The sequence below is a fragment of the Mustela putorius genome, unplaced genomic scaffold (assembly GCF_011764305.1).
Source record: "Mustela putorius furo isolate JIRA1106 unplaced genomic scaffold, ASM1176430v1.1 tig00003962_pilon_pilon_pilon, whole genome shotgun sequence".
Lineage (NCBI taxonomy): Eukaryota > Metazoa > Chordata > Mammalia > Carnivora > Mustelidae > Mustela > Mustela putorius.
The window spans coordinates 23,656,123-23,683,708 of NW_025422106.1; the positions used below are offsets into that span (position 1 = coordinate 23,656,123).

General features: G+C 48.3%; 1 protein-coding gene across 1 annotated transcript in view; it reads right to left on the minus strand.

The window, feature by feature from the left end:
• PITPNA (phosphatidylinositol transfer protein alpha) overlaps positions 1 to 26,287 on the minus strand; it is a 39,473-nt gene extending 13,186 nt beyond the window's left edge. The window contains exons 1-10 of the mRNA XM_004746881.3: positions 26,019 to 26,287; positions 22,102 to 22,132; positions 16,662 to 16,807; positions 13,785 to 13,876; positions 8,590 to 8,597; positions 7,294 to 7,368; positions 5,538 to 5,621; positions 2,487 to 2,564; positions 2,240 to 2,350; positions 1,269 to 1,391 (exon numbers count right to left, since the gene is read on the minus strand). Coding sequence (XP_004746938.1) covers positions 1,269 to 1,391; positions 2,240 to 2,350; positions 2,487 to 2,564; positions 5,538 to 5,621; positions 7,294 to 7,368; positions 8,590 to 8,597; positions 13,785 to 13,876; positions 16,662 to 16,807; positions 22,102 to 22,132; positions 26,019 to 26,038 — 768 coding nt within the window. The 5' untranslated portion in view covers positions 26,039 to 26,287. The remainder of the gene's footprint in view (positions 1 to 1,268; positions 1,392 to 2,239; positions 2,351 to 2,486; positions 2,565 to 5,537; positions 5,622 to 7,293; positions 7,369 to 8,589; positions 8,598 to 13,784; positions 13,877 to 16,661; positions 16,808 to 22,101; positions 22,133 to 26,018) is intronic.
• Between the last annotated feature and the right edge of the window lie 1,299 nt (positions 26,288 to 27,586).

Sequence of the window (27,586 nt, forward strand, 5' to 3'; positions counted from 1 at the left end):
AGGTAACCAAAAGCACTCAGGCCTCTTTTACATAGCCAGACTCCTCAGCATCCTGGATATTAACACCTATCACTTCCTGAAGATCCTTAGCCGAAGAATCAGGACTCGTGTCCCAAATCCTGCCACTTCCCTGCCAAATGTAGCTGGATGAATAACCAGAACATCTGTCTTCAACAGGAGCTAAGAAAGGAAGAACTGCTGGGCCAAGTCTGCACCCAAGTCCAGCCCCATGAAACGGGGGCGCCGCGGGCAGTCAGGCCTGGGTCTTGTCCAAGGCAATGCTGGGGAGCTGGGCAAGGCTGGGCAGAGCGATGCCTGCTGACCTCTGGCTACAGGCCAACCCACCCAGGGCAAGAAGGGAGAAATGGATGACAATTATGAAACAGAGCTTCCTGCCTTATTTTTAGCCCCAAGAGAGCAGGAGGGCCCCAGATGGCATTTAAGGGAGGAAGAAAAGCCAAGTGATTGAGAGCTATGGCTCTTACCCTGACTGTGTCACCTGCAGGCTGTATGACCTTGGGCACGGAGCTGTACTCTCAGAGCCTCTAACAACCTCATCGGAGGATGGCAAGAACAGTGGTGTCTCCTCACAGGCATGGCGAGGATCATAGGAGATGGTGTGGGTAAAAGCCCTAGAACGGTGCCCTCACACACAGGAAGGATATGAATCTTCCTTACTGACGATCTCAGAGTGAGCCTCGCAGAGACGCATCCCCAAATGAGGCAGGAGCATTAGGCCTTCAGCTCCCATGGAGCAGACAGCCCTCCTCCTTGGCTCCATGCCAAGCCCTCCCTTCCCCCCCACCACAAAGAGCCAAGGGTCCAAACTCTAAAAAGAGCTCAAAACAACCTTACAGAGTAGTTATTTGTGGCTGAGCTGTTGCTGTCCTCCGTGGGGGGCATGGATGGTCCTCACACCTCGGGCCAGCCTGCCTCCTCCCACAGTCACCTCTAATACTGCAGCCCAGCGGGACTTCCCCAACCCCCCAGTTCTGAAGAACCACTGCAGAGTTACTCACTTGGCATGCAGCACACACTGCCGTATTTGTCTCTCTCGATATGCCAAGACCTCGGCTAGACTGCCAGTTCAAGAGCACTAGCTGTTCTCGTCCTCGCGGTTCTCAACTACCTGGCACCAGACCTTACTCCCGCGGACACGAATATGTTCCTCGAGCCACAGGCGGTGCCCTCAGGAACAGCCCCACAGGGCAGCCTCCTTCATGGATTTACGGAGCCGGGAGCCCAGTCTCCTCCAGGAGCCCACTTACCTCATCGAGCTGTCTCTTCGTCTCTTCTTCCATCCTTCGGATGTCGTCCATAGTCAGGTCAACCCACTTATCGAGCCAACAGAACAGCTGCCTGTGGAAGTTTGTAAACAGACGCCTTTCTTGCTACAAAAAGGAGGGGACCTAGTTAGAACTCAGAAGGTAGAGGCCACTGCTGCAGCTCCCATCCCACGATCTCCGTGTTACTAAGTCCACTTTCTTGAAGAGGTCAGGAGAAGAGGTGCCAGGCTGGCTTACACAAATGAGCCCACAGGTCCCAAAGGTCAGTGACTTTTGTCCTCATGTGACAACAGGTATTGCTTCAAGGAGGAGGAAGCCCCCTGGAGATACAGGTACCTACCTCAGAGCTAGGCCCTGTGCCCAAAATGCTACCAAGATAGACAGCCTACGAGCTCATGGGTCAGCCAAGGCCCAGAAACAACTGTGCCAATGGTCCCTCTTGTCTCTAGAGCCCAAGGCCAGGTTAAAACTGGCCAGCAGCTATGAAAGGGGGCCCAATAATGAGGCTCTAACACATCAGAGAAAAATCTATAAAAATGCCTTAGGTCTGTCTGGTTCAAGAATTCAGGGCACTGGAGAATTTGGCTCCTAGAGCCTCTTGCCTTTTGGCTTCATAAAAAGAGAAAGACTTGAGTTTTATCTGCAGTTCAGTCATAGCAAGCCCCTTCCTGTTTCCTTTTTTTTTTTTTTTTTTTAACTTCAGCTTCCTTCCCTGTCACATGTGGTGCCCCTGGATAGATGGCATTAAACTGTAGGACAGATGCGTGAAAGGGGAAGTGGAGGTCACGGAAATCAAACTGAAATATTCTGATGTCAGCCACCATTGGACACAAGTCATGTGGGTTGTATGATCTTCTCTTGTTGGGCAAAATACACCCCCACCAACACACACACACACACACACACACACACACACACACACACACAGGGGAGGCCTCATCCTGGTCATTTACCTTATGTATAAAGTTTTCCACTTTGTTCTGCAGGCCCCACCACTTGAACTTGACAGTAACCAGTTTGTATGCACACATGTACGGGCAGTCTTTCTGATTTACAAGTTCTTGCTGTATTAGAGACACACAAACAGGCAGTCAGGTAACTAAGAGGGCCGACCTCCGATTCTCCCCTAGTCCACCCTCCCTGGGGAGAGGTCTGCCCATGCAACGCCCTGCCCCCTGGTGGTAAGGATGTGAACTGCACCTTCCAATTTGGGCCCAAGGGTCCTCGGCCTGTTTTGACAGATTTAAATTTTGCTGGGTCTTCCTCTGCCTTGTAATCCTGAGAGAAGTTGTAAAATTGGAGTTGGGGAGGAAGGGAAAGAGGAAAGGAGAAGGAGGGGGTAGGAAAGAGAGGGAAGGAAAAGGAGGGGGAGGGAGGGAAAGGGAGGGAGACAGAGATTAGATTTTTCCATGAAAGTATACTTCATACCAGTCTCGAAGCTGCTGGTGTAGAGAAAATATTATAAACACGATACATAATGGTTTACATTTGCCTCAGAGAAGCGCTGTGATCTTCTCTGCCAAGGTTTGTTTTCAATGTTACCCATATTAACATGTCACAGGACTGCCTGAGTAGGCACATATTTCCACTGTTTAAGACAGAGATTTCCAACCGGGATAAGCACCCAAATTACTAAGGAAAAGTTTTTCAAAATTCAGATTTCTGGGCCACTCCACCTAAAATCCAGCAAGTAAGAATATCTGCAGGTAGCAATGTCTACAATAGCCAAACTATGGAAAGAACCTAGATGTCCATCAACAGATGAATGGATAAAGAAGATGTGGTACATATATACAATGGAATACCATGCAGCCATCAAAAGAAATGAAATCTTGCCACTTGTGATGACGTGGATGGAACTAGAGGGTATTATGCTGAGCGAAATAAGTCAATCGGAGAAAGACAATTCTCATATGACCTCCCTGATATGAGGAAGTGGAGATGCAACATGGGGAGTTTGTGGGGGTAGTTAAAGAATAAATGAAACAAGATGGGATCAGGAGGGAGACAAACCATAAGAAACTCTTAATCTCACAAAACAAACTGACAGTTGCTGGGGCGAGGGGAGGTTGTTGAGAGAGGGTGGTGGGGTTACGGACATTGAGGAGGGTATGTGCTATGGTGAGTGCTGTGAAGTGTGTAAGCCTGGCAATTCACAAACCTGTACCCCTGGGGCTAAAAATACATTATATGTTTATTAAAAATTTTTAAAAAATAAATAAATAAAAGCAATACAAAGACTGCTGTTAAGAGAACCAGAAACAACAGATCCTTTTGAAAAGCACTGAATCATCTCATAATTGTTTAAGTAGTCAAAAGTGTTAGATATTATTTGATTAAATTTCAATGTTCAGGGGCGCCTGGGTGGCTCAGTGAGGTAAAGCCTCTGCCGTCAGCTCAGGTCATGATCCCAGGGTCCTGGGATCGAGCCCCGCATCGGGCTCTCTGCTCAGTGGGGAGACTGCTTCCCTTCCTCTCTCTCTGCCTGCCTCTCTGCCTACTTGTGATCTCTGTCTGTCAAATAAATAAATAAATCATTAAAAAAAAAATTTCAATGTTCATTTAAAAAAAAAAATGAGTATCTGCAGGTAAGCATAGTCTGTTTTTTAAACCTCTGCGGGTGACTATAAAACACGGCCAGAGTGTTTTATGTAACTCTGACTATAAAACAAGTCAGAGTTAACTGACTTGTTTAATAAAATCATTACTGGGAATGTCCCACATATAGAACCTATCCTCTTGTGTACTACTGTCAGCCTCACTTCACCTAGTACAATGTAGCCAATGCTGTATGTGAATCAGCCTCAAGGAAAGTTTAATTGTTGGTTTTTCTTCTGCACTGGCTAATACAGGCTCAGGGAAGGTAAACTTACTATGATAACTACTTAAAAAAATAGTGAAGAGGGCGCCTGGGTGGCTCAGTTGGTTGGACGACTGCCTTCAGCTCAGGTCATGATCCTGGAGTCCTAGGATCGAGTCCCGCATCGGGCTCCCAGCATCATGGGGAGTCTGCTTCTCCCTCTGACCTTCTCATCACTCATGTTCTCTCTCACTGTCTCTCTCTCAAATAAATAAATAAAAATCTTTAAAAAAAAAAAAAATAGTGAAGAAAACAAATCACATACATACATACACAAGTCATCAAGTATTTCCCAAAGATAAAAAGATGATTTATGTGTACTTAAAAAAAAAAACTTTTGTGTTGACTATTCTTAAACAAATTAAACATAAATTAATTAGATCTTCCCCACCTCTGCTTTTCTCTACTCACACAAAACAACCAGAGTTGACAAAATACACAGAGAGTCATAATCTCCATTTGCATTTCTGCTTGAGAACTATGTGGATATGTTCTATTTGAGAAAATTCATCCAGCCTCACAATTGGGATATATTCACTTTGCTATACTTCAAATAAAAAGTTTTTTGAAAAACCCACTCACTTTTGAGGGTGGAAGTGAGGATATAGGCAAGGAAAACACAAGATAGTTTTCATATCTTCTTGGAAATGCACAAATCAAGATATTTTAAGCACAGAGAGAGTGACTCCAGGAAAGAGGTATCATACCCCTGGGACATGGAGAGCAAACACTTACTCCCCACCAATGGGCAGAGAGCCAAATTCCTCTGCCCTGATCCCAACAGGCCTCTGTCAAATAGGAAAAGTACTAAATGAGCAGGAACCCAACTTTTCCTTTCCTAAAGAAATACTTCCTAGGAATTCAGCCCCGAGCAGGACAGACCTGGTCCCTGCTCTCTCCAAGTTCATGGTCTAGCAAAGACTGTCCTTTTCTAAGCGTGTGCTGCCATGTGTGTTACTCAAGAAGCCACCACCAACTTTTTGAGGGGAGGGCATCTGACTTTTCATATATTCTGCTGGAACGGAACCCACAGAACACAGTCTTCCAAACATAACAGGCAGGCAATGAATTTTTTTTAATGACTGGGTTGGAAAAAATGAATTTGAGAACTAGTTTCAGGTTAAATGTCATTTCGGCTGAGCAAATTATCCTTAGCACCTACACTGTCTGGTGATATTTCCAGAGGCCAAACAGGCCAGCATCTTCTTGGTGGAATCCCCAAATCAAGGTAAGAGAATTCTTAATTCTAATTTAAAAGATAAAAAAAACAACAACAACAGCCAAGAGAGAACTTCCCTTTAAGTCAAGTTGGGTATGGTTCCCTGGTTTCCCTGATACTTAGAAGTCATTTTGCATCTCAAAGGCCGCCAACCTCATTAAATAGTTCCTACCTTGCTAAGTACTTGGCTTCGATCTGCAATGTCTATGTATATGACTTCCACGTGTTTCCACGCCTCAGGCTCCAGTTTATGCACCTGCAGGAACAAGCAGGACCATGGTGTAGTTTTTGTCAGCTACAAAGCACCCTTTATCCAGAATGAAGACCCAGGAACAGCTATTCCAGTAGCCATAGACGTGAGATTCCCACCAGTAAAGAATTACATGCAAAGTTATCCAAAGGAATGGAAGGAGGGTTTTAAGTAGATACATGTGTGAGAACTACTGCTCTGGTTTCAGCAGGCCCAAACATGCAGGGCTGCCTACAGCACTTATGTTATTTCTGTGTTCCCCCTTTGTAAAGACTGACTACAAGCACTCATGGACATACTGCTTACTTTGATTTTTTTAAAAAGATTTTATTTATTTATTATTTATTTAGAAAGACAGAAAGAGGGTGTGCGCACATGCATACATGTGAGCCTGGGGTTGGGGAGAGGGAGAGGGAAAGAGAATCTCAAGCAGACTCTGCGCTCAGCCTGGAGTCCAATGCAGTGCTTGATCCCATGGCCCTGAGATCATGACCTGAGCTGAAATCAAGAGTTGGACTCTTGGGGCGCCTGGGTGGCTCAGTGGGTTGAGCCGCTGCCTTCGGCTCGGGTCATGATCTCAGGGTCCTGGGATCGAGTCCCGCATCGGGCTCTCTGCTCGGTGGGGAGCCTGCTTCTTCCAATCTCTCTTTCTGCCTGCCTCTCTGCCTACTTGTAATCTCTCTCTGTCAAATAAATAAATAAAATCTTTAAAAAAAAAAAAAAAGAGTTGGACTCTTAAACTAACTGAGCCACCCAGGCACCCCCTACTTTGATGCTTTTAAAAACTTTTTCTTGGGGCACCTGGGTGGTTTAGTCGTTAAGTGTCTGCCTTTGGCTCAGGTCATGGTCCTGGAATCGAGCCCCGCATCAGGACCCCTGCTCTGCAGGAAGCCTGCTTCTCCGTCTCCCACTCCCCCTGCTTGTGTTCCTTCTCTTGCTGTGCCTCTCTCTGTCAAATAAATAAATAAAATCTTTAAAAGAAAAAAAAAAAAAACCTTTTCGGCCCCTCCCAAGGAACGTCACTGCTACTGGATTCTATGCACAGACATGCATATACAGATTTTTCTCTTCGAACAAATGGTAGCACACACATGGTTCTGCATCACTTTATCTTGAAGGCTCAAGATAAAGTGGTTCTTTACTGGTTCTTTTTAACGGCTACATACTATACCACCGTATGGCTGTGCCACAGTTTAACTGTGTTCTACTGATGGGTTCTTACATGGTTTTTCATCTTTGGCTACATGGAAAATGCTGCAATGAATCTCTTAGTGGCTAAGTTATTTCACACCTGTGGAAGGACAGCTACATGACAAATTCCTAGGTGTGGAATTGCTGAGGTCAAAAGGACAGGTGCATGTTAGAATTGAGGAGTTCTTACTGTGCTCTATAGAGGCTGTAATCTTCACGTTTTAAAAAATGCGGTTCCTCTGTGCCAAGAGTTGTATTTTAGACCAATCTTAGCTCTACGAGAAGGCCCCAGAATCAATCTTTGGGGATCATGTTTTGCAAACTGGAGACAGAGCAATCCCATGATGGTAGGAAGGGTCTAAGCACAGGCTGTTAAAACGGGACCACAGAGATGGCCCCGGGACAGGGAAGAAGAAGCCCGTGGGCAGAGCCTCAAGACCCCACTCCGCAGCCTGGAAGTCCCTGGGCTCTTGGAAGCGCTACTTACATTCTCCTGGGTGCCAAGATCTGGTTTGTGCCAGGTTTCAATTTTAATCAGAAAATCTTCTTTCATGTATTCATTCTGCAAGGGGGGAAAACACAGTCACCAGCCTCAAAGTTGGAGAGTAACCATCTCCCATCACTGAGGGCAGGTGGTTGAGAGACTTCAGGCTCTCCCTTGCAGGAACAGCTAACTTGACTAGGAGCCCACAATACACTAGGGGCACATTCTCTTGTTCAATTCTCATCCCAGCCTGTGACAGGTCTAGTAATATTATCCTCATTTTACAGATGAGGAAAGGGAAGTTCAAAAGTGGGAGGTGGGGGCTCAGGTCATGATCTCAGGGTCCTGGGATCGAGCCCTGCATCGGGCTCTCTGCTCAGCGGGGAGCCTGCTTCCTCCTCTCTCTCTCTGCCTGCTTGTGATCTCTCTCTGTCAAATAAATGAATAAAATCTTTAAAAAAAAAAAAAAGTGGGAGGTGACTTGTTCAAGGCCGCAGAGACAATGACAGAGCTGGGCCTCAAAACCAGATTCGTCTGACTTTGAAATCCATGGGTTTAACCACTCGACCATCCTGCCTTTCTCCCAGAGAGCTAGTGATTAACCTGAGGAGGAATGGTTCACCAGCACCCCATCCACAAGCCAGCATTTGGCCGAGGCCTGAAGTTCTCTTCTTGTTACTGAATCCCCAGTGCTTCCTCCCTTAGTTCTTTTTAAAATGTGGTGCTCCTCGAAGGGGCACACATGAACCTCCGAACTCCTCAGCCGGAATCAGGCTGGCAGAAGCCACCTCTGTTTAGCAGCAGGGACAGGCACCTGGATGAGGGTGCCAAGAAGGGTGGAGAGAAGGGGCAATGACATGGGGGTGGACGTAGAAAAGACACCTTGCTGACTTCTCTATTTTGCCAATGGACAGTGCTCCCTGGGGTCCACCGCTGCACCTGTGGGGAAGCCACAACTGGGTCAGCTGAACTGGTTTCAGAAACCCCGAGAAGGTATGGCACAGGAAGGGAAGAGGAAGGTCTCGGATCATCCTGCACATGTGAGCCCCACAGTCCTGAGTGCTAGACCTACAAAGCCACATGCTAATGGAGCTTAAGGCAAGAGGCCATTTTGCAAATTAACAGATTCCTCAGTAGGAACAAGAGGATGAAGCTTCAACAGCACCAGTCTGCTGACAGACACAAATACCCAGGAACCTCCAGTGTGGTGACATTTTTATTTCTTCTCTTCTTATAGATCATTTACAATGCCCGCCCCAACACACAGACACCCACCTGCCAGCTCCCCCAAATTCTTACCGTAATAACTGCTCCAAGGAAAGGATATGGAAAAAAGAAAGAAAAAGATTAATGAGGCTGAATGAGTATCTGCCCCTTGAGCCCAGGCACCATGGCAGTAAGGAGTTCTCCACACCCTAGGGCTTGTCCACAACCACCCTCAAGCCCCGTGGGGGTATTTGGTCCCTCAAATGCACCAACCCTCAAGTATCCCTCCTACAGAAGCCAAGAGACCCAATCTGGAATATCACTAAAGTGATGCCAGTATCAGTCCCCGAGATTCTCTACAGCTGGGTGAGGAAAGGGGACCAGCTCTGGCACGCTGAAGCATTGGGATCCCCAACTCTGCCATCAGAGGATCACCTGCGGTCCCGCCGCCTCCCGGGGCCCAGAGAGGGCACTTTCGGCCAGGCACTATCCGTCTGCCTGCTGCACGCTTCCTCTCACTGTAACCAAACCTCGCGCCCTCTGTGCTCCAGCTCATTGTAATGAGACCCCTCGGAAACCACGGTTCAATTATTTATCAGAGAAAATGACTACAGCTCTAATGTTACTGGGGAACAACCCAGCTCTCCTCTAACAACAGCCTAGATCACTCTGTACCCTCTGAATTTAGGAGTTATCTCAGTCTCTGACAGATGTCACACGGCCATATGGGACAGTTTATGGGGCTAACGGTCAAACTCTGTAACTCCAAAGCTGAAACTATGGTTACCTCTGAGATGAAGAGGAGGGAAGAGTGAAATATAAGGGATAAGGTCCACCTTGTGGAGAAACAATCCAAGAAACTACTAGTCATTTCCCTGTATCCAGTGGAAGGTACTTGCAAGAAAGCATCGGGTTAGGATTATAACCATATGGCCTACTCAAGTAATCACCCCATTATCAGCTTGGAGAAAATCAGTTAACAAAAAAAGTAAACGGTGGGCATGATATTCATTGAGTAGAAGGGCACAGAGGCCAGGTTGGCAGCAACTCTCCTGTGCTGCACTGATGGCTGGAGCCTCAGGCTGCCTATGTGGCTCATCTAGCAACAGCTCCATCTCTAGAACGAAGACTGTGAGGTCAGCTGGATGCGGCTTGATGACACGAGCCATTAAGGGTCCCCCAACTAACCACCAGACTCTGAACCCATGTTTCCAAGCAATCTTCTAGTCTGGCCTCTGTAGGGATGCAATATGCTCATCAACGGACATGAGAGTCTGATCATTTAAGCCAACAGGCATGTCCACTGCATGTTGGCATTCTGACTCTACTCCGGTTTCCCGGAGCTCACAAGGGAAGAACACCTTAATCCTTAATCGTCAAACAGGATTACCCAGTGTCATTGGTAATTCTGTATTTCAATATAAATTAACTTATTGGCATTTGGGGTTTTTGTACATCAGTCTTTCCTGGACCTTGAGAAAAAGATCCACTCAGTTCTGATGAACTAGGTTTCTGAACCTATGAGGGTGCTGACCCTCCCTGGCCTTTAATGCCAACCTGGGTGACCAATCTCCCTCAGTCTTCTTTAGTCCTGCCTGCTGTCCCTCCCAACACCTCACCATTCAGACCATTTTCTTTTCTTTAAACTGCAAGCCTAGGTACACTGGGGTGGGGTGGGGGGTGTCTCAGGAAATCCTTTGTAGTTGGGAAATAGGGCTCTCCAAATAAGACTAATAAGGTACTTTAAAACCATGTTGGGGCTCCTGGGTGGCTCAGTGGTTTAAGCCTCTGCCTTCGGCTCGGGTCATGATCCCAGAGTCCTGGGATCGAGTCCCGCATCGGGCTCTCTGCTCAGTAGGGAGCCTGCTTCCCTTCCTCTCTCTCTGCCTGCCTCTCTGCCTACTTGTGATCTCTCTCTGTCAAATAAATAAAAATCTTTATTTAAAAAAAAAAACATGTTTAGTGAGACTGTACTCAGGTCAGGGTTAAGGTTAGAGGGAGAGGCAGGAGGAGAAACATTTATTTCCCTCTTCTTACTTTCATTCACAGGCCCTGCCTCCTCTTAACCACCTCTGTCCTGTTCTAACCTATCAGCATCAGGAGGAAAGAAACAGAAAGAAATAAGAGGACAGAAAAAGCAGATAGCGCACAAAGTATCACAAATCTGTTTTTGTCCTACTCAGAGTGAGGGCAGAGCCTTCTAAAAGGCACATGGACTTTTACCCTATGCTCCTTAACCCATTCCCACCTCAAACTTTAATCTACTTCTGCCATGCAAAGGGGTCTGAACTACTGATCTTTCTCCCACCAATCCCCAGAGGGAACTGGAAAGTAGCCTTCTTATTCCTATCTCTGACTTTGAAAGAGCGATCGATGTCTAACTAAGCAGATCTAAGAGTTAACATACTCGTTCTGTATGATGGAGGGTTCTCACTGCGAGGTCAGCACCCACTCCCCTACTCCCTCCTCTCCTCTTCACTGAATATTTAGAAATTATATTTTTCTTTTTCTTTTTTTTCTTTCGGCCAAGGATCAAGACGATATGTGAAGGAATACTGGGCATCTAGAAAAATGCCCATGTTGGCTGTAGCACGCTCTCCCCAGAATTACACAGAGGACAGAGGTGTGCCAGCATCTCTCCGTCGGCAAAAGCTCTTTATGCAGAACACTGATCCAGGCATGGAGGAGTCCAGCTGTCGGTTTGCCTCCCTTATGCCAAGTTGCTAAAGGTTCTTATGACGCATGTTCCATGGCAACTCTCCTGGACATAAAGAAAATTCACCTTTGGCCCTAGACAAGACACACCCAGCCACAGTGCACACTGTCTTAAGAAAGCATGTGCCTCTTTTCCAAGAATTTAACAACTTCCTGCTCAATGTCCAGGAAGTAGTGACATTTGCGTTTTCAGCTACGTCAGTGAAACTCTAAGTGTTACACATCCCAGGTTCCATCCATGATTGTACATCTCCTGACACCAGGTGCTTCACCAGGCCACTGAGGACTAGAGAGAGAGATTACTGCTCTAGACTTTAGTCGTTCCCAAAGTCCACGGGATAAGGACTACATGGGTGGAGCACCCTCGTCGGGTACAGTCTGGGGAGTCCGACAAGTAAGGCAAGTGTAACAGTACACGGAGGTAGAGGCTGCCAGGAGGGCCTCAGTGCCAGACTGTCTATGCCGACAAATGTGGGCTGTCTTGGGTGCCTGGGTGGCTCAGTGGGTTAAGCCGCTGCCTTCGGCTCGGGTCATGATCTCAGGCTCCTGGGATCGAGTCCCACATCGGGCTCTCTGCTCAGCGGGGAGCCTGCTTTCTCCTCTCTCTGCCTACTTGTAATCTCTCTCTGTCAAATAAATAAATAAAATCTTTAAAAAAAAAAAAAAATGTGGGCTGTCTAGGGGAAAGGTCACTCAACTCACAGTCAAGTTCTAGGGGACCTCTGAGGTTATAGATCGGTATTAGCCCTCAAGACCTAGGAATCCTAAAAAGCTAAGAGTCTGAACTACTCAAAGGGAATCCCAGAAGGTCTAGAATAGAAAGTTCTCTGCCTTCAAGTCTTCCCTTTCCAGAAATTCTAGTTAGAAGACTAGCCAAGATTAAGACAATAATTCCACCTCTACTCCCACCTTAAATTATAGAATATGCTGGTTTTTATAAGCCATCATTTCAGGGCTCTTAGCAGTGAACTTCCTCCTCTTTGTCTCCTACCCCACAAATCTGGCATGTATATTCTGTGTGTTATATATTTAGGGGATAGCTGTTTCTAAATCCTTTGTCATAAAAAAATTGGGCTTATTCCAACTTTTTCCCAACAAAATCAGATTTTGGGGATGCCTGCGTGGCTCAGTGGGTTAAAGCCTCTGCCTTCTGCTCAGGTCATGATCAAGTCCTGGAATGGAGCCCCGCATCAGGCTCTCTGCTCAGCAGGGAGCCTGCTTCCCACGCACCCTGCACCCCTGCTGCCCCCGGCTGCATCTGTGCCTCCTTGTGATCTCTGTCTGTCAAATAAATAAGTAACATCTTAAAAAAAAAAAAATCAGGATTTCGTTGCTATGTTTTCTTGGTGTCAGGCCTGGCCCTCTCCCAGGGCAAGAAAATCACCCTATAGGTCCTTTCCTATGACTGCCTCTTTCAAGAGTTCCTTGGTCTCGGGGCGCCTGGGTGGCTCAGTGGGTTTTAAAGCCTCTGCCTTCGGCTCAGGTCATGATCCCAGGGTCCTGGGATCGAGCCCCACATCGGGCTGTCTGCTCCGCAGGGATTCCTCTTCTCTATCTCTCTGCCTGCCTCTCTGCCTACTTGTGATCTCTGTCTGTCAAATAAATAAATAAAATCTTTAAAAAAAAAAAAAAGAGTTCCTTGGTCTCAAAGCTGGTTTCTAAGCCAAACCCGGATATAGTACATTAAACTGGAAATTTCAATATTTAACAATAAGTAAGTGGTTTAGAAAGATCACAGTGCTCTCACAGGGTAGAACACTATGCAGACATTACAAACTTAAAAAAAATAGCAGACTCTATGGTGACAGGGAAAAGATTCTAAATAAAAAATGAGCAATTGAAGAATTAGTATGATTTGATCTAAAATTTGCCTTCAGGGACGCCTGGGTGGCTCAGTTGGTTAAGCAGCTGCCTTCGGCTCAGGTCATGATCCCAGCGTCCTGGGATCAAGTCCCACATCGGGCTCCTTGCTCCGCAGGGAGCCTGCTTCACCCTCTGACTCTGCCTTCCACTCTGTCTGCCTGTGCTCGCTCTCACTCTCTCTTACAAATAAATAAATAAAATCTTTAAAAAAAAAAATAAAAAAAAAAAATACATAAAATTTGCCTTCAAAATGTGCCTGGAGATAAACGCATAAGCATTAAAAAAAGGATTAGATAAAAAGACACCAAAATGTCAACACTGACTGGGAGCACACTGGGTGATTATTTTCTTCTGTTTGTATGTATTTTCCACAATTTAAACAGAGAACACTGCTTCTGTAAACAGTGAAAACAGTCATCATTATTATACTGACCCAACCAAGAGGGGCTAGTTCTGTGCCATCTCAGGCTGTGACTACTTGGCGGTTCCCCCCCAGATGGCTGCCACATTTGACTAGACGACAGTGACACTCACCACCAGCCTGAAGTGGGGGAGGGTGTCCCCAGGCTCATCCTTTCATTGACTTACTCTGGAAAATGGAGGTTGAACACAAAACCCTAATTCACGTCCACCCCTACTTGACCTACTTGACCACACCCTCCATCTAGCTTGGAGCCCCTACTCCAGCTTCCGACCCGGTCTGCACTTACCAGTTCTGCAGTAAGGGTAGGCATTCCACGCCTTTTCATGTATATTCAGGGCTCCCTCTGGGGCTAGCATTCGAACGAACGTGGGCACTTTGCTGTGGTAAGAAAAGGCGGTTACAAAGAGAAATGGAAAACAAAGACGATGGGCTGGTACATCACAGTCTTCAGGCCATAGCTCCCACTTCTTCAGCGGGGTTGGCAAGCAAGTCTCCATGAGATAAGCAGGTTACTCCCCTGTGTGAGAAGCTACCTGTTGGAGCCTGATACCCCAGCTCAGCTGCCTACTAACATCCACCCACAACTCACCCCAGCATCTCACCACCCCACTGGGAACAGGACAGCAGCTGGGACCCTTGGTTACCTGCAGTGGTTTATCAGTCCTTACATTATCATGACCCATTTTTCCCAAGCTCACCGAGCCCAGGGCCTTCTACTACACGCTACTAAGGATGGGATATCTTTGAGTGGACCTGGCTAGATTTATGGGCCACAGTGACTGGCTATTGGACAGAGAATATGGAACCAAGATGATCTGATCTGCAGGAGGGTCTCAGGGCTGTCTGCCTCCCAGGACAAAATATTTCTTCCATTCAGTTCTTTTTGTCTGGGGTTACAGAACAGCACGTACAGTATGAGCCTTTTTTTTTTTTTTTAAGATGCATTTATTCCTCTTCCTTAGTTCTTAACTGATAATCTATACAGTCTTTAGTAGGCTCCAACAAGCTCATCAGCTTAAGCGCCTGAGGCCTAAGATGAAAGAGCTAAGCCCCCCGCAGAGAGCCAATCCAGAGACTCAGGGCAACCCTCTGAGATTCATTCACTCATTGCCGCACTCATTCAAAATAAGTCTTCCTGTGTGCCAGGCATGAGGAGATCTACAGAAATCACACAGACATAGCTCCTGACTTCCTGGAGCTTACGTTCTAGTGGGGAGTCTAACCAGCCAGGCAGAGGCCAGCACCATTTTAAGTGTGTGAGCACTGGGCTCTGGGGGGCAAAGCACGGGGAGAACGTGGTGTGGGCGGTATGATACATGGGGAGGCTCCTTAGGGAGAGTAAGAATTAAATGAACACACAGAGTAGAGAATGAGTAGGACTGAGCTAAATAAAAGGATGGCAGTGGGGTGGGAAAAGCTGGGAGAAATGGAGATAAATCTGGAGTAGTTGGTGTAAGCTATGAGGCAGGGAATATAAGAGAATACAAATAGGCTAGGTCATAAACGATCTTGTAAGTTAAGTGAAGGAGTCTGGACTTGATCCCAAGGATCCCAAGGAAAACCATCCACATCTACCTTTGGACAGAACACTCGAAGTTGTGCAGAGAAATGAAAAGCAGGGAGGGCAGTCAGGAGGCTGCTGTAGTAATCCATGCAAGAGATGATGGAAGGAAATGGAAGCGCTGGAGGTACCAAAAGAGTTGGAGTCAAAAGGGCTTGATATGAGGGATGAGGAAGGGGGGCTAGGGAACCCATGTTTCTGACTGCAGCAGCTAGATGACTGACAGGAAGGCCTTGATCCGAATGCCTTGAGGAGAGGTGCTCAAGGCATTCGGCACTGCTGGTTTTGATTTGGTTTTTGCAGTTGAGGGTTTTGGGTTTAAGTAAAGAGAGGTGGTGGCAGCTCTTTAAAGGAAGAGGGTAGGGGTGCCTGGGTGGCTCAGTGGGTTGGGCCTCTGCCTTTGGCTCGGGTCATGATCTTGGGTCCTGGAATCGAGCCCTGCATCAGGCTCCCTGCTCAGCAAAGAGTCTGCTTCTCCTCTCTCTCTCTGCCTGCCTCTCTGCCTGCTTGTGCTCTCCGTCAAATAAATAAAATATTTTTAAAAAATTAAATAAAATAAAGGAAGAGGGTAAGACAAGTCCCACCCTCTACATGTACAGACCTCCTCTTGGACACTTTGGTTGGACCACCTGACTTGTAAGGAACCAACTGGCCCCTTCTACCAACCTCACTATCTGTTTGCAAAGTGCTCTTTAAAAAAACCCCAAATGTTGGGGCGCCTGGGTGGCTCAGTGGGTTAAGCCGCTGCCTTTGGCTCAGGTCATGATCTCAGGGTCCTGGGATCGAGTCCCGCATCGGGCTCTCTGCTCAGCGGGGAGCCTACTTCCCTCTCTCTCTCTCTGCCTGCCTCTCCGTCTACTTGTGATTTCTCTCTGTCAAATAAATAAATAAAATCTTTAAAAAAAAAAACAACAACCCCAAATGCACTATGGGATAGGCATGTCCTGAGCCTTATTCGAATCAGCAGCTAATGGCTCAGTAAGGACTGGCTGGCTGGCAGTCAATGCAGAGGAGGGATGGAGGAGGACGCAGAGGAGACGCGGAGGGCAAAGAACACGATGGCAAGGAAATGGGATCATGGTGAGACATGCCCCACTTCATGGTGCTGCCCTCTCCCTGGTTCCAGCTCTCACAAAATCCGCGACCTCTACACAGAGCACTTCTACAGCTCCGGGGCACTAGACGACACTAAATCAGGGATTTTCCCAAATGAAGATGAAATTGGTTTCATTTCTAGTCAGTTCAGTGACTAGAAATTAAGATCCTGGTTTACGTTTCACAGCATTGTGAATGTACTTACAGTCGCTGAACTTAAAAATGGTGTTAAAAAAAAAAGTGGGGGGGGCGCTTCCCCCTCTCTCTCCCTCTGCCTGCCTCTCTGCCTACTTGTGATCTTTATCTGTCAAATAAATAAAAAAATCTTAAAAAATAATAATAACAAAGTAAAAAATAAAAACCCTTTAAGTGAGCAAAGAAGTGTCATGCACACCCACCCTCACAGCAACCTGAGCAATCAGCTAATAACCCGGAAACACCGCCCATTATCCATGATCTCCACTTCAATACCTGGCTGCCTTCTGGCTTGGCTGCTCAGCTACATACCTCTGTAAGTGGTAGATCTTGTGTGTGTACTGGCCTTTCTCACCGTCCTTCTCATAGGGCTCGTTCACCAGGACCTCCACGCCTTCTCCACCCCCTGTTTCATTTTTGCTGGCCTCGGCCACAGAATACAGCTGCCCTACTTGATACTAAAAGACACAGAGACACAGGAGTTACTGTCAGGGCAGAATTCTCACCAGGCGCACCAATCCAGTTGCCAGTAACTGTTCAATGGGACCACTCTGGGATCCACCCTCCCACCACCACGCGCCCCCCTCGTTCTGCAGTTCCAACGTGGGACCTTGCCCAGATCTACCCAAAGCAACTATGAACACGGCTCCCTGGCCTCTCCTTAGCTATCAGATGCATTTAATTTCCTCCCTCCCATGTTTACATCCTCCATCAAGGCTTAAGGAGGCAGGTGAGTATATTGAACCTCACACCACTATCCAGAGAACACATTATAGGGTCCAAAGTAGCTTTTCCCCTGAATCTGCCTCTGGTATTAAGACCCTAAAACCAGATCTGGGTTGCCTGCTAGAATTCTCTTTATCCCATTCATTTAAACAGATCCTAACACATGACCTCTTGTTAAAGAAAGTTGCTCTGTGAAATCCACAATCTCTGCTGTAAACTGGCTCATCGACTTATTCTTTCTCCAGTGTGTGCAGATCATCCCCCTGCCAGCAGCTCCAAGAACATTCTTGCAGGCAACCAAACCTCCAGATGCTTTCCAGAATCCTGGCAGGGCTGAAGCAAGTGCCCTATTTCCCATTATGGATAACACAGATTCCTACCCCACAGTATGTACCTTTAATCCCAATTTGACAAGCACACCCTCTGCGTTGGCACTTACTAGATGGCAAGAATCTAGTTTTCTTTTATTTGGGTCATAGGCCACCCTGGCAAGTCACCGGTCAAGATTACTGGCCTCCTCTAAGCCCCTCAGGACAACTCAGCCTTAGGACCCATGACCTGAGCTCTGCGCAGGTCCTTCTAGTCCCTGCTCTTGGAGGGAAGCTGTTCGGTGGAGAAAACAAAACAAAAAGAATGAACAGCGACAGTTAATGCAGGAAGCTACATCTACACCAAAAGATGCATTTTCCCTGTCACCGCCAGTGCCACCAGGAACAAGTTTAGAGAGTATGAGAAAAAAAGGGACGGGATGACATTGGGAGTGTAAAGGTTTTTCCTCACCCTCCACATTCCCCTCCCCAAATTCCTGGGACTCCTGGGAGGGACAGACAAGGGTTTTTCTCCTTTTGCGATGGAACCGGAGAGGCTGCATCTCTGGCAGCACCGCTGACACCACTGTCTGCAAGAGCAAAGGGCATGGCGGCTTCCGGGGCTGCTGCACCTCAAACTCGGACGCCTGCTTTCCTGGGCAGCTTCACAAGCACTGCAGGCAAGTTTCTGGGCAAAGTCCAAAATGGGACGCAACACTCGCCAGGACAATTCACTCTTCACCATAAAACTGAAGGAGCCCTAACTTCCAAAGTAAACACCCGGCACAAAATGTCAAGGAAAGGTCTCCCTCTCTTGTAAGAGGTGCGGCCCCCTGAACGTTTGGTCTGATTCTTGATGCTTGGCGTGGAATAAAGCTTTGCTTGACCTTAGCTTTAAAAAAAAAAAAATGCCAAGGAAAGGCCCAGGCAAAGGATCCTGGCTCACTTAATCCCATAGAGAGGAACATCTGGGCGGGAGCCTGTCACCTTGACCTTGCTAATTCTAAGCAACATCAGTGCTGCCTTGATGTCCCCAGGGAACACCAAACTGTTTCAATGCCTTTCCAAGTCCAGCCCTTGGCGCTGAGGCGAGACGAAAACCCCTAACAAGTGGGTCAGGGTCTGGATAAGCAAGGGCATCCTAAAAAGGAATGTTAGTTGTGTTTTAAAGAAGAGTCATAAGAACATCTAACCACTGACTCAGCAATCCTAGAGGGCAGGCTGAAGAAAGGGCTCAATGGAGGGGACTGGGTTGTCGGCTGGTGCTGCTGTTTAGTTGGGGTGGGGTGGGGTGCGTGTGTGTGTGTGTGTGTGTGTGTGCCCAGGCAGAGACTAATCCCTTTCATTTGGTTCCTCATCAGATGCAGGAATCAGAGGGCAAACTCTAAGAGGATCAGTCTGCTGGGCTGGCATCTTCCCCCTTTAATCTCTCTTGATATTCTGATCCTTTAATCCCAATGAGACAAGTGAAGGCAGTTTTGTTAATCCAAAGGGGTTAAGTAAGGCTGGCTTCCCTAAGCTCCAAGTGAGGGACACTTTTGGCACCGGGGCTCCAAACCCTGGGAAAGCAGAAAGCAGCCACACTGAGATGGGGCTGGGGGTCAGATCATTACATCAGATAAAGAGCCCTAAGGAGACAAGATGGGGATTGAACCCTCCTCAGGCCTAGGACAATGATGCCTGCCCTTGCCCAAAGAACTAAGACACTCAGCTAAGAAAAAAAGAGACCCTATCACTAGGATTGGGAGCCCAGAAGATGCAGCAGGTGGGCCTGAGACCCTGGCAAAAAACATCATCACGAGAAAAAAAAAAAAAAAAAAACCATCCTCACGAAAAACAGCATAGCTCTTGGTCCCACCCAAGTGACCCTGTCGGGACAGGGTACACAGGGGGATGGTACCACACGTCTCTGGAAATGGGAAGTAAATCAGCTCTGGGCACATGGAAGAGGGTGGGCCTATGTAAGCCAGGAACCACTGGTGGACACACCCTTGACAAACAGCCCGACTTTCTCGCTCTGCAGCCAAATGCCTAGAAGCCCTATGCCCTATTAGGCCAAAGGCTTCTGCCAAACAGAAACTAATTCCACCCCAAAATATTGACTCAGACCATCAGGATGGTTATAAAGCCATGGCCTTCTCTTTTCTCTTTCTTCTCCTTCCCAGCCTACCTCAGAAAGCCCTGAGAGGGGAACTGGGCTGGCTCAGTGGGAAAAGCATGCAACTCTTGATCTCAAGGTCACGATTTTGAAACCCACAATTAGGTGTGAGGTTAAATAAATAAATAAATAAATAGATGTTAAAAGGAAGGAAGGAAGGAAGGAAGGAAAGCAAGCAAGAAAGCCAGCCCTGAGGGCCTCAAATCAAGGCCTTCGATTAGGAAGTGAATCCCACAGACACTGATGCTGGGCTGTTCCCATGGGAACCACGAGTCAGGAAGGGGTTATTGATAAAGACTGAAAAAAAAAGAAACATTACTTGTTTCTTCTTTGGATTTCCCACTCAAGGTTTTCTGATCTTCTGGAACTAAGGTTCAAGCCACCAGAAAAGCAGCTCCGGGGTGCCAACTGGCTCAATCAGTGGAGCGTGCAATTCTTGATCTCAGGGGTTTAAGTTCAAGCCCCAAGGTGGGTGTAGAGATTACTTAAAAATAAAAAGTCCTGGGGCACCTGGGTGGTTCAGTGGGTTAAGCCGCTGCCTTCGGCTCAGGTCATGATCTCGCGTCCCGGGATCGAGTCCCGCATCGGGCTCTCTGCTCGGCAGGGAGCCTGCTTCCTCCTCTCTCTCTCTCTGCCTGCCTCTCTGCCTACTTGTGATCTCTCTCTGTCAAATAAATAAATAAAGTCTTAAAAAAAAAAAAAGTCTTGGAAAAGCAGCCCCTACTTCCCCCTACCCAGGACATGCACTTGCTTTCTCATCAGTGACTTCTGGTTGAGAACAGGTAGACCATTCCCAGGCAGAAAAATGAATCCTAACCAGCACTTACTTCCCAAGCTTCTGCTTACCCTGTAGGCTCTGTTCACCCCTCCCCATCACTTCCTCAATACTGCAAACAAACTGCCAACTGCAGATGCTCTCAAGGTGAGTTCTTCTTTTCCTCCATGCCTGGCCCCATCATAAGTAATCTCCAGGCTTCCTGCAGAGCAGCCAATACTGCTCCCGAACACTGCTGGCTCTCCTGGATTGGCCCCACATCGCAGAAGCACTTCCATCCTTGTTCTCTCAAGATACTCCCTGTGAAATGTCCACTTCACCCCAAAATGCACACTGAGGTACTCCTGAGTTTTGGGAGACATCTTCCTGACCTGGGGGTTGGGATTACCCCGTACAGCAGACAGAGAGTTATTGGACCCCCAAGAGGGGAGTTTTAGGGCAAGGGCCATGCTGGGCCTTCCTGCTTCCAAACCACTTCCTATGGTTTGGAAAATCACCACTTCTTATTTTTCCCAAAGAGAGCAAGGCCCCCTCCAAAGGAAGTGGGTTAACAGGAAACCCCACCCCCACCACCAACACCCGTCAGCCTAAGCACATGGTTCCCAGGGCCCAGGTCCATGTCAAATGTCTCCAGGGACAGCAACACCTCTCCTTTCCAGGCCCTTTCCCAAGATTCCCAGTTTCATTTGCCTTATGACCCTCACCCAAAACTCTCAGAGCGTGTTCAAGGCCTGCCTCAGGCTCCTTCCCCCAGATCTTCACAGCTCTTACCAGATGTGTAGCCCATCACAGGAGGCAATCCTCCAGGTATCCAGTGCCTGCCCACCCCTTTTGGGGTTAGAAAGCTCAAATATTTGTCTCATCTAAGGTGTGCTACAGGATCTGTTGGCCTAATTTCATTTTTCAAAGGTCCAATTCATATTTGGAACAGAGTGTAAGTTATCACAGGAGCTTCATGCTGACACCACAGGAAAGAGGATGACTGAGGTCACCACACTGGCTGAAAAACTTCACCCAAACTGGAGCCTGGCTGGAAGCTGGGGTGTGTGTGTGTGTGTGTGTGTGTGTGTGTGTGTGTGTGTGTGTGCAAAGAACAGGCTGCACCAGGAGAAGAGAGTGGAGGAAGTTCAAAGAAAGGGTGGGATGAGGGAGGCTCTATGACAGTTTTCTGCTGTCCAAGAGACTATTCTGAGTCAGTGTGGCCTATGAACCTTCTGGTGGCAAATGCTGCCAGGTCCCCATACACAGGAACATGGGGCCTAACACTATAAAAGGACAGAGGGCAAGCCAAGCCCATTTGCTATTCCCTGCCCTTTGTAAAAGGATTCTGGGCCTTGGTCTTCCCAGCAGTCACCTAGAATGTGGCTAGGGAGGGCCTCGGAGATTTCCTGCCCTACTAGTTTGTTGCACAACAGAGAGAGCCATGCACACTTCCCAGCTGTGTCATGGAGGTCCCAGAAATCCCCTCACACACCCAATGCCCTCAATAAAATGTCCCCAAATGGGCACAGTCCTAGCAGGTAAAAGGGGCTCCTTTGGTCTCTGGTCAAAGTCCCCAAGGGCCAACAGCTTAAGGTAGGCTGCAGATATAAAAAAATAAATAAATAAGTGCCTTCCTTCGACAGAAAGTGGCACCAGGAAAATTCTCATCAAGTACTGATTATCTTTAAGTTAGAACAACCACGAAAACCAATCGAAGAGTGTGCGCCACTTGGAACCCAACTTAGCCAACGGTCACAAACAATTACATACAACTATGAATAAAAAGGAAGAAAAAGAACTTACCTCATCTACAGACACAGGCAGGATGACTCGACTACAAGAGAGGGAAAACAGTATCAACTTCAGGCTCTGTATGTAGCCCAAGGTTCTTACAGCATCATCTTAGAACACTATTAAATGTTTTGTTACACGTGACATACACTCACTGTCAACAACCCAGCAGAGAATGGCCCCCTGAGTGCTCTGAGGCAGGATCATCTATGCCCTTCAGGTCCCTATGATTCAGTGCAAACCTGTCCCTCTACCAGCTACTTCCTGGGCCTCTGACTCACATTTGGAGCTGTCCTTTTCTCCCTCTCCCCCACTAAAATCCTTCCCAGCAAAACAAGGGCCTGTCCCTGCAAACTCTGAAGCCACAATGAGGAGTCAGAGAGACCTGAAGAATCAGGCCCTGGGGATTTCATCTCTATGGGCCCCATCTCCTAACAATAGCCCTCGAGGTGGAAGGCTAGGACAGGGTCATGCTCCTTCGAAGCTTAATCACACTAAAAGCATGCACCAACTGTCTCTGCTCTGGGCCAGTGCATTGCAATACAAGCTATTGTGACAAAGCCACAAAGAGCGGACACTCAACTTGTGTCCTGACCTCCAGAGGCAGTCCAAAGGCTCCCCAATTGACTGCTTTCTTTTTCTTCTCCACTTCAATGAACACCCATTGGTGGAGGTACCACCAGGAACCCAACAGAAAAGCCATGGCCAGCAAGGTCCCACACCAGCTGGAATTCCACAGACATATGAGGGCTGGTGGCAGAGCAAGTCAAGCCCCAGTTCAAAGCCATGAAGTCCAAGTTGAGTCAAAACCACTTGGTCATATTCATACACATCATGCCAGCTCCCGAGCTTAGCTTCTCAGTTTCCAAACCTTAGCCCCACTGGAGCCTTCTGCACCTTGCACGCTTGGTGAAGCATGAGCTGCTATGTTGTCCTTCCCATGCAGTGGTTCCGACAACTCGGATCCATGTTCCAGGCTGGTAAACACTCCGCTCAGTATTTTCTAAATCCACGAAGCTCCCCCAGGTAGCAAGAAGCACACAGGGGTCTGAGAAAAATACCGCACTAAAGGCAAGGCACAGAGCAGAAAAGTAACAGGGAAAACAAAATGGGCTTTGAGTCCTTACTGCCTGCTAACCGCCCCCCACCAGAATGATTCCAATAACACAATCCTGCAGGTTATTGGATGCTGCCACGAAGGCCCTCCTCCCATTAGAAAAAGCCAACAGTGCAGAAAAACACTTTCAACTGGGAGGCCACCATTTCTGCACCCTCAGAAGAAACTTCCTAGAAAACAATACGCCTTTTATCTTCAAGAACAGCAGTAAGGATCACATCCAAGAATTTGCAGAAATCAAATCAAGAAGAATCCTGTTAGAGGAAGTGTCAGAAAAACCAACAGGGAAAACTTTAGGCCCTTGGTGGGCACCAAGTCCCCCCCCGCCCAGGCCCCTGCAAAGAGACAAGCATCAGCCAATTCCTGAGAGGACGCTCTGAGGTTGCTTACAAGACAGCCGCACACCCAGACATTTGTCCCTGGCTCCTTAGGAGCAAAACCACTTCAGCAGCAATAGAGTGCAATTCCAAAGGATAGGGCCACAGGGGCAGTGCTGGGCTGAGACTGGAGCTGTGCTCACTGCACTGTGACCTTCACTTCCACCCTTCTCAGAGCTGCAGCGCTGCAGCCATGGCTAAGTGGCTTGGATGCCCCCCTCCCCATCCCCTGCCCCAGGATGCACACACAGAGCACAAGTCAGGCAGGAAGGAAACGCAGATGCTGAGCAGGCTCTGCATCCCCAGCACCTTGGACCGTTCCCTGGCAGGCTTCAAGGGTAGAAGAACAAAGAATGGGAAGGAAGGACCTTTCTTCAAGACTCACTCAGATCTCTTCTGATGGTCCCTTTCCTGACTGACTTTCTTCATAGAACTACAGGTTTCTATAGACTCTAGGATCCATTTGGGAACAGGAAACAAAAGATCAGGAGAATGGGAAAAGCCTGTCGTCTGGATGGTCAAGACTAAAACCCAAAGTGCTGAGGCAGGTGGGTAGCTCAGTCAGTTGAGCATCCAACTCTTGAGACTTAGGTCATAATCTTGGAGTCCTGAGATTGAGCCCCACATCAGGCTCTGTGCTCAGCACAGAGTCTGCTTGAGATTTTCTCTCTCTCTCTCTCTCCAACCCCTGCCACTATTTCTCTCTCTCTCTCTCTCAAATAAATAAATATGTTTTTATAAAAAATACTTTAAAAATAAATAATAAAATCCAAAGTGTACCACTCCCTCCTCCTGTTGGGATACCAAGGTTCTTCCTCCTCACCATATAAAGCTCCAAGCTCTGCATCAACATCCTCCTGGATGTCAAGAACTAGAAGTGGAGGGGCTTCAAAATAATGCTGTTCAGATGACGTCTCAAGCTCGGATGACACCTGGATCTCTGCTCCCTTTGTTATCCAAAGTTCCACACTGTGTCCTAAATGTCCTAAACACCTCCAAGGAGCAAGCCAGATGGAATGGGGCAAAGTGCCTTCAGCAACGAAATGGACACCAATGTGCCCTCTGCACACCCGCCTGGGTACCAAATGAGTTCAACCAGTTGCTCTCTACCGTGACATCTCCTACTTCTGGACTTCTGGGCTTCTGACCCAATACTGCCCACATGCCCTCCCCTTTAGCAAAGCAGCTTCACTGTAAATTCTGCACATACACACTCAACCTCTCCTCTTTGGGGGGGAAAAAAGTCTTGAAATGTTTAATTGGAATCATGAGCTTCAGTGATCCGTCAGCTAGTGTTTGAAAGATTTAGCAATTTAAACATCCCACCCTGTCATCTAATCCCCTAGATTTCAGGAGCAAGCCTATCTCCCTGCAACACCTACCAGAAGTCACTAGTTTCCCAGCCCAGTCACTACTCAAAAACTCCCTCACCCTTCACTGTCTTTCGTCAATTAATGGTTTTATGGGAACTTTCTCAATTCTCAAAGCAATTTCTCTATCTCTTTGCACCAAGACTAACAATGCTCTAGAGGCAGGCTGCCCTTGTCCCCCACACCCTATTCCTATATATATATTTATTATATATATTCACAAACATATTCTCTCTACCCTATTAACAACCCAGCCCTCTCCATCACTCTAACTCCCACAAATCAGCTCCTCCCCGATATTTTCTGGATTCCTCACCCAAGTGTCCCCAAGTCCCAAGCAAACATCCTAAGCTTCTTTCCAAGTACCTCCTCCTCTGCACCTACCACCTGGGCACCACGTCATGCCACCAGTCCCCTCTGCTATCTTTTTAGACCCTTCCTCTGTCACCCAATCCTGGCCCTAACTCCCTGCTCCTTTTCCTAGGTGCACTAAATCCAATCCTTCCCCCGATGCCTAAGGCAGCCACTCCTCATACTCCAGGTTCCCCTCACACTCCTCCCCATCATCTCAGCCCCATTCCTGAAGCTGTCTAACTGCTCCTTGGTCCCTGAAGCCTACTCCTCCTTCTCCCGCCAGTCCCCTCAGCCACTCCAGCAGTTCTGGCGGGCCCCCAGTCCCTCAGCCCCACCGTAGGGCCGCCCCACATCTCCATCCCCTCAGCCCCTCTTCATGCCCTATTGGCTCTCACTGTCCCCTTGACCCCATCTCAGGCCTTGTGCAGCCCTCATTGTCCCCTTGGCCTCTCCTCTCAGGCCTATTCGGCCTTCACGGTTCCTCAGGCCCCACCGCAGGAGCTGTCCGTATCTCTCTATCCCCTCAGGCCCTGTCCGGCCCTCGCAGTGCCCTCAGCCCCTGCTGGGCCGCCCAACAGCCCATCCATTGCTCTCCATCCCCTCGCGTCCCGTCCGGACACTGCATCCCCTCCGCCAGGCCATCAAGCTCCCTGGTCGTCATCCCCGACTCTCCCTTCCTCCTCGCTTCCGCACGGCCCGCCGGACACTCACTACTCCTTGAGCAGCACCATGTCGCTCCGCAGCTCGGCAGCTGCCCGCTGCCCGCCCGGCCTCCTGCCCGCTTCCCGGCGGCCGCTCTCCCCGTGGCCCGGCCCGGCCCGGCTGCCTGTGCGCCTTCGTCGTGGTCTGCTCCGTCCCCGCCGCTCTCGCTGCGGTCGCCGCGCCGGCTCCTGCTGTCCTGGCCTTGCCGCCTCCCGCGCCGCTGCCGACGCCGCCCGGAGCTCCGGTTCCGCAGCGCCGCGCGGGGGCGGGGCGTCTCTGCGGCAACCAGAGCGTCACACGCTGCGCTGCGCGCTGACCTCAGCGCGAAGGAGGAGCCTTCTCGGGCCCGCCCCTTCCTCGTCCTTAAATGGGCCGTGGCTTCGGCCGGCGGGTCCGCGGTGGACTCCCGGCACGCTCGAGACTCGGCCAGTTAGCCGGGCAGACAGCAAAGTGTCGGGTAGGGACCTAGGTGTGAGTGTTCTGTACCTGTACGCACGGTCCCTTCGGTGTGGTGGGTTGAGATCCAGGAAAGGGCTGTGCCAAGAAAACATTAACGATAACCAAATTTACGTGCAAATGCTCTTTTAAGTGCTTGACTCCTCAAGACATCTCTACCAGAAAAAATTACCATTGCTGTGCACCTTTACGGGTGAGGAGGAGGCAGAAGTTAAAAGACTTGCTCAAGTCCTTAATGAGCATGTGCTGGAGATTTTCACCCAGCAGTCTTAGTGTGATGTCATTCATCCAATATGTATTTGCAAAGTACGCGCCGTGTCCCCAAAACCTGTGCTTTCGTTGACAGAGTACACAAGACAGGTTAGAGAAAAGGTCCGTGAGTGGTGGAACACAGGTTTGGTGGAATTATACTGGAGGAATTATACTTGGTGGAATTATACTGGTCAGCAAAAGCTTCCTGGAAGAAGAGGGGTAGGTTTTGGGGTGGGAGGTTTTTATTTTGTTTTTGTGGGTTTTGGGGGGGCTTTTCTGTTCTTAAGTTTTGTTTTTGTTTTTGTTTTTTTAAAGTAATCTACACACTCAACATGGGGCTTAGATTCCTGTCTCAGAGATCAAACGTGGAGCTTGAACTCATCATCAGAGATGGCAAGTGCATGATACTCTACCCACTGAACCAGCCAGGTGCCATCCTCCACCCCACCCAAGACGAGGTTCTAAATTGAGATCTGCAGGGGGCTAGGAGGGCAGAGTTAACTAGATAGAGTGGGGAGAGGGTTGGATGCAGATAATATAGTTCCTGGCAATGATAAGGTGTTTGGAGTCCATCCTAAGAGGGCTGGGGCCCTTTAAAGTTTTTAAGCACTTCAGGTGCTTAAAACCTAGTCCATTTCAGCCAAGGTCTTGATCTCATGGGTCTTGACATCAAGCCCCTATCATGGGCTCCATACTCAGCAGGGAGTTTGCTTAAGATTCTCTCCCTTCCTCCCACTCCACCCCCCACCCATGGGCATGCACTCTCTCAAGTAAATAAATCTTTTTAAAAAGAAGGTTAAGCAAGTTTGGTGTATGAAGGCTCACTCTAAGGGGTAGGTGGAGAGGGCATGGAGGGGCCAGACCAGAAG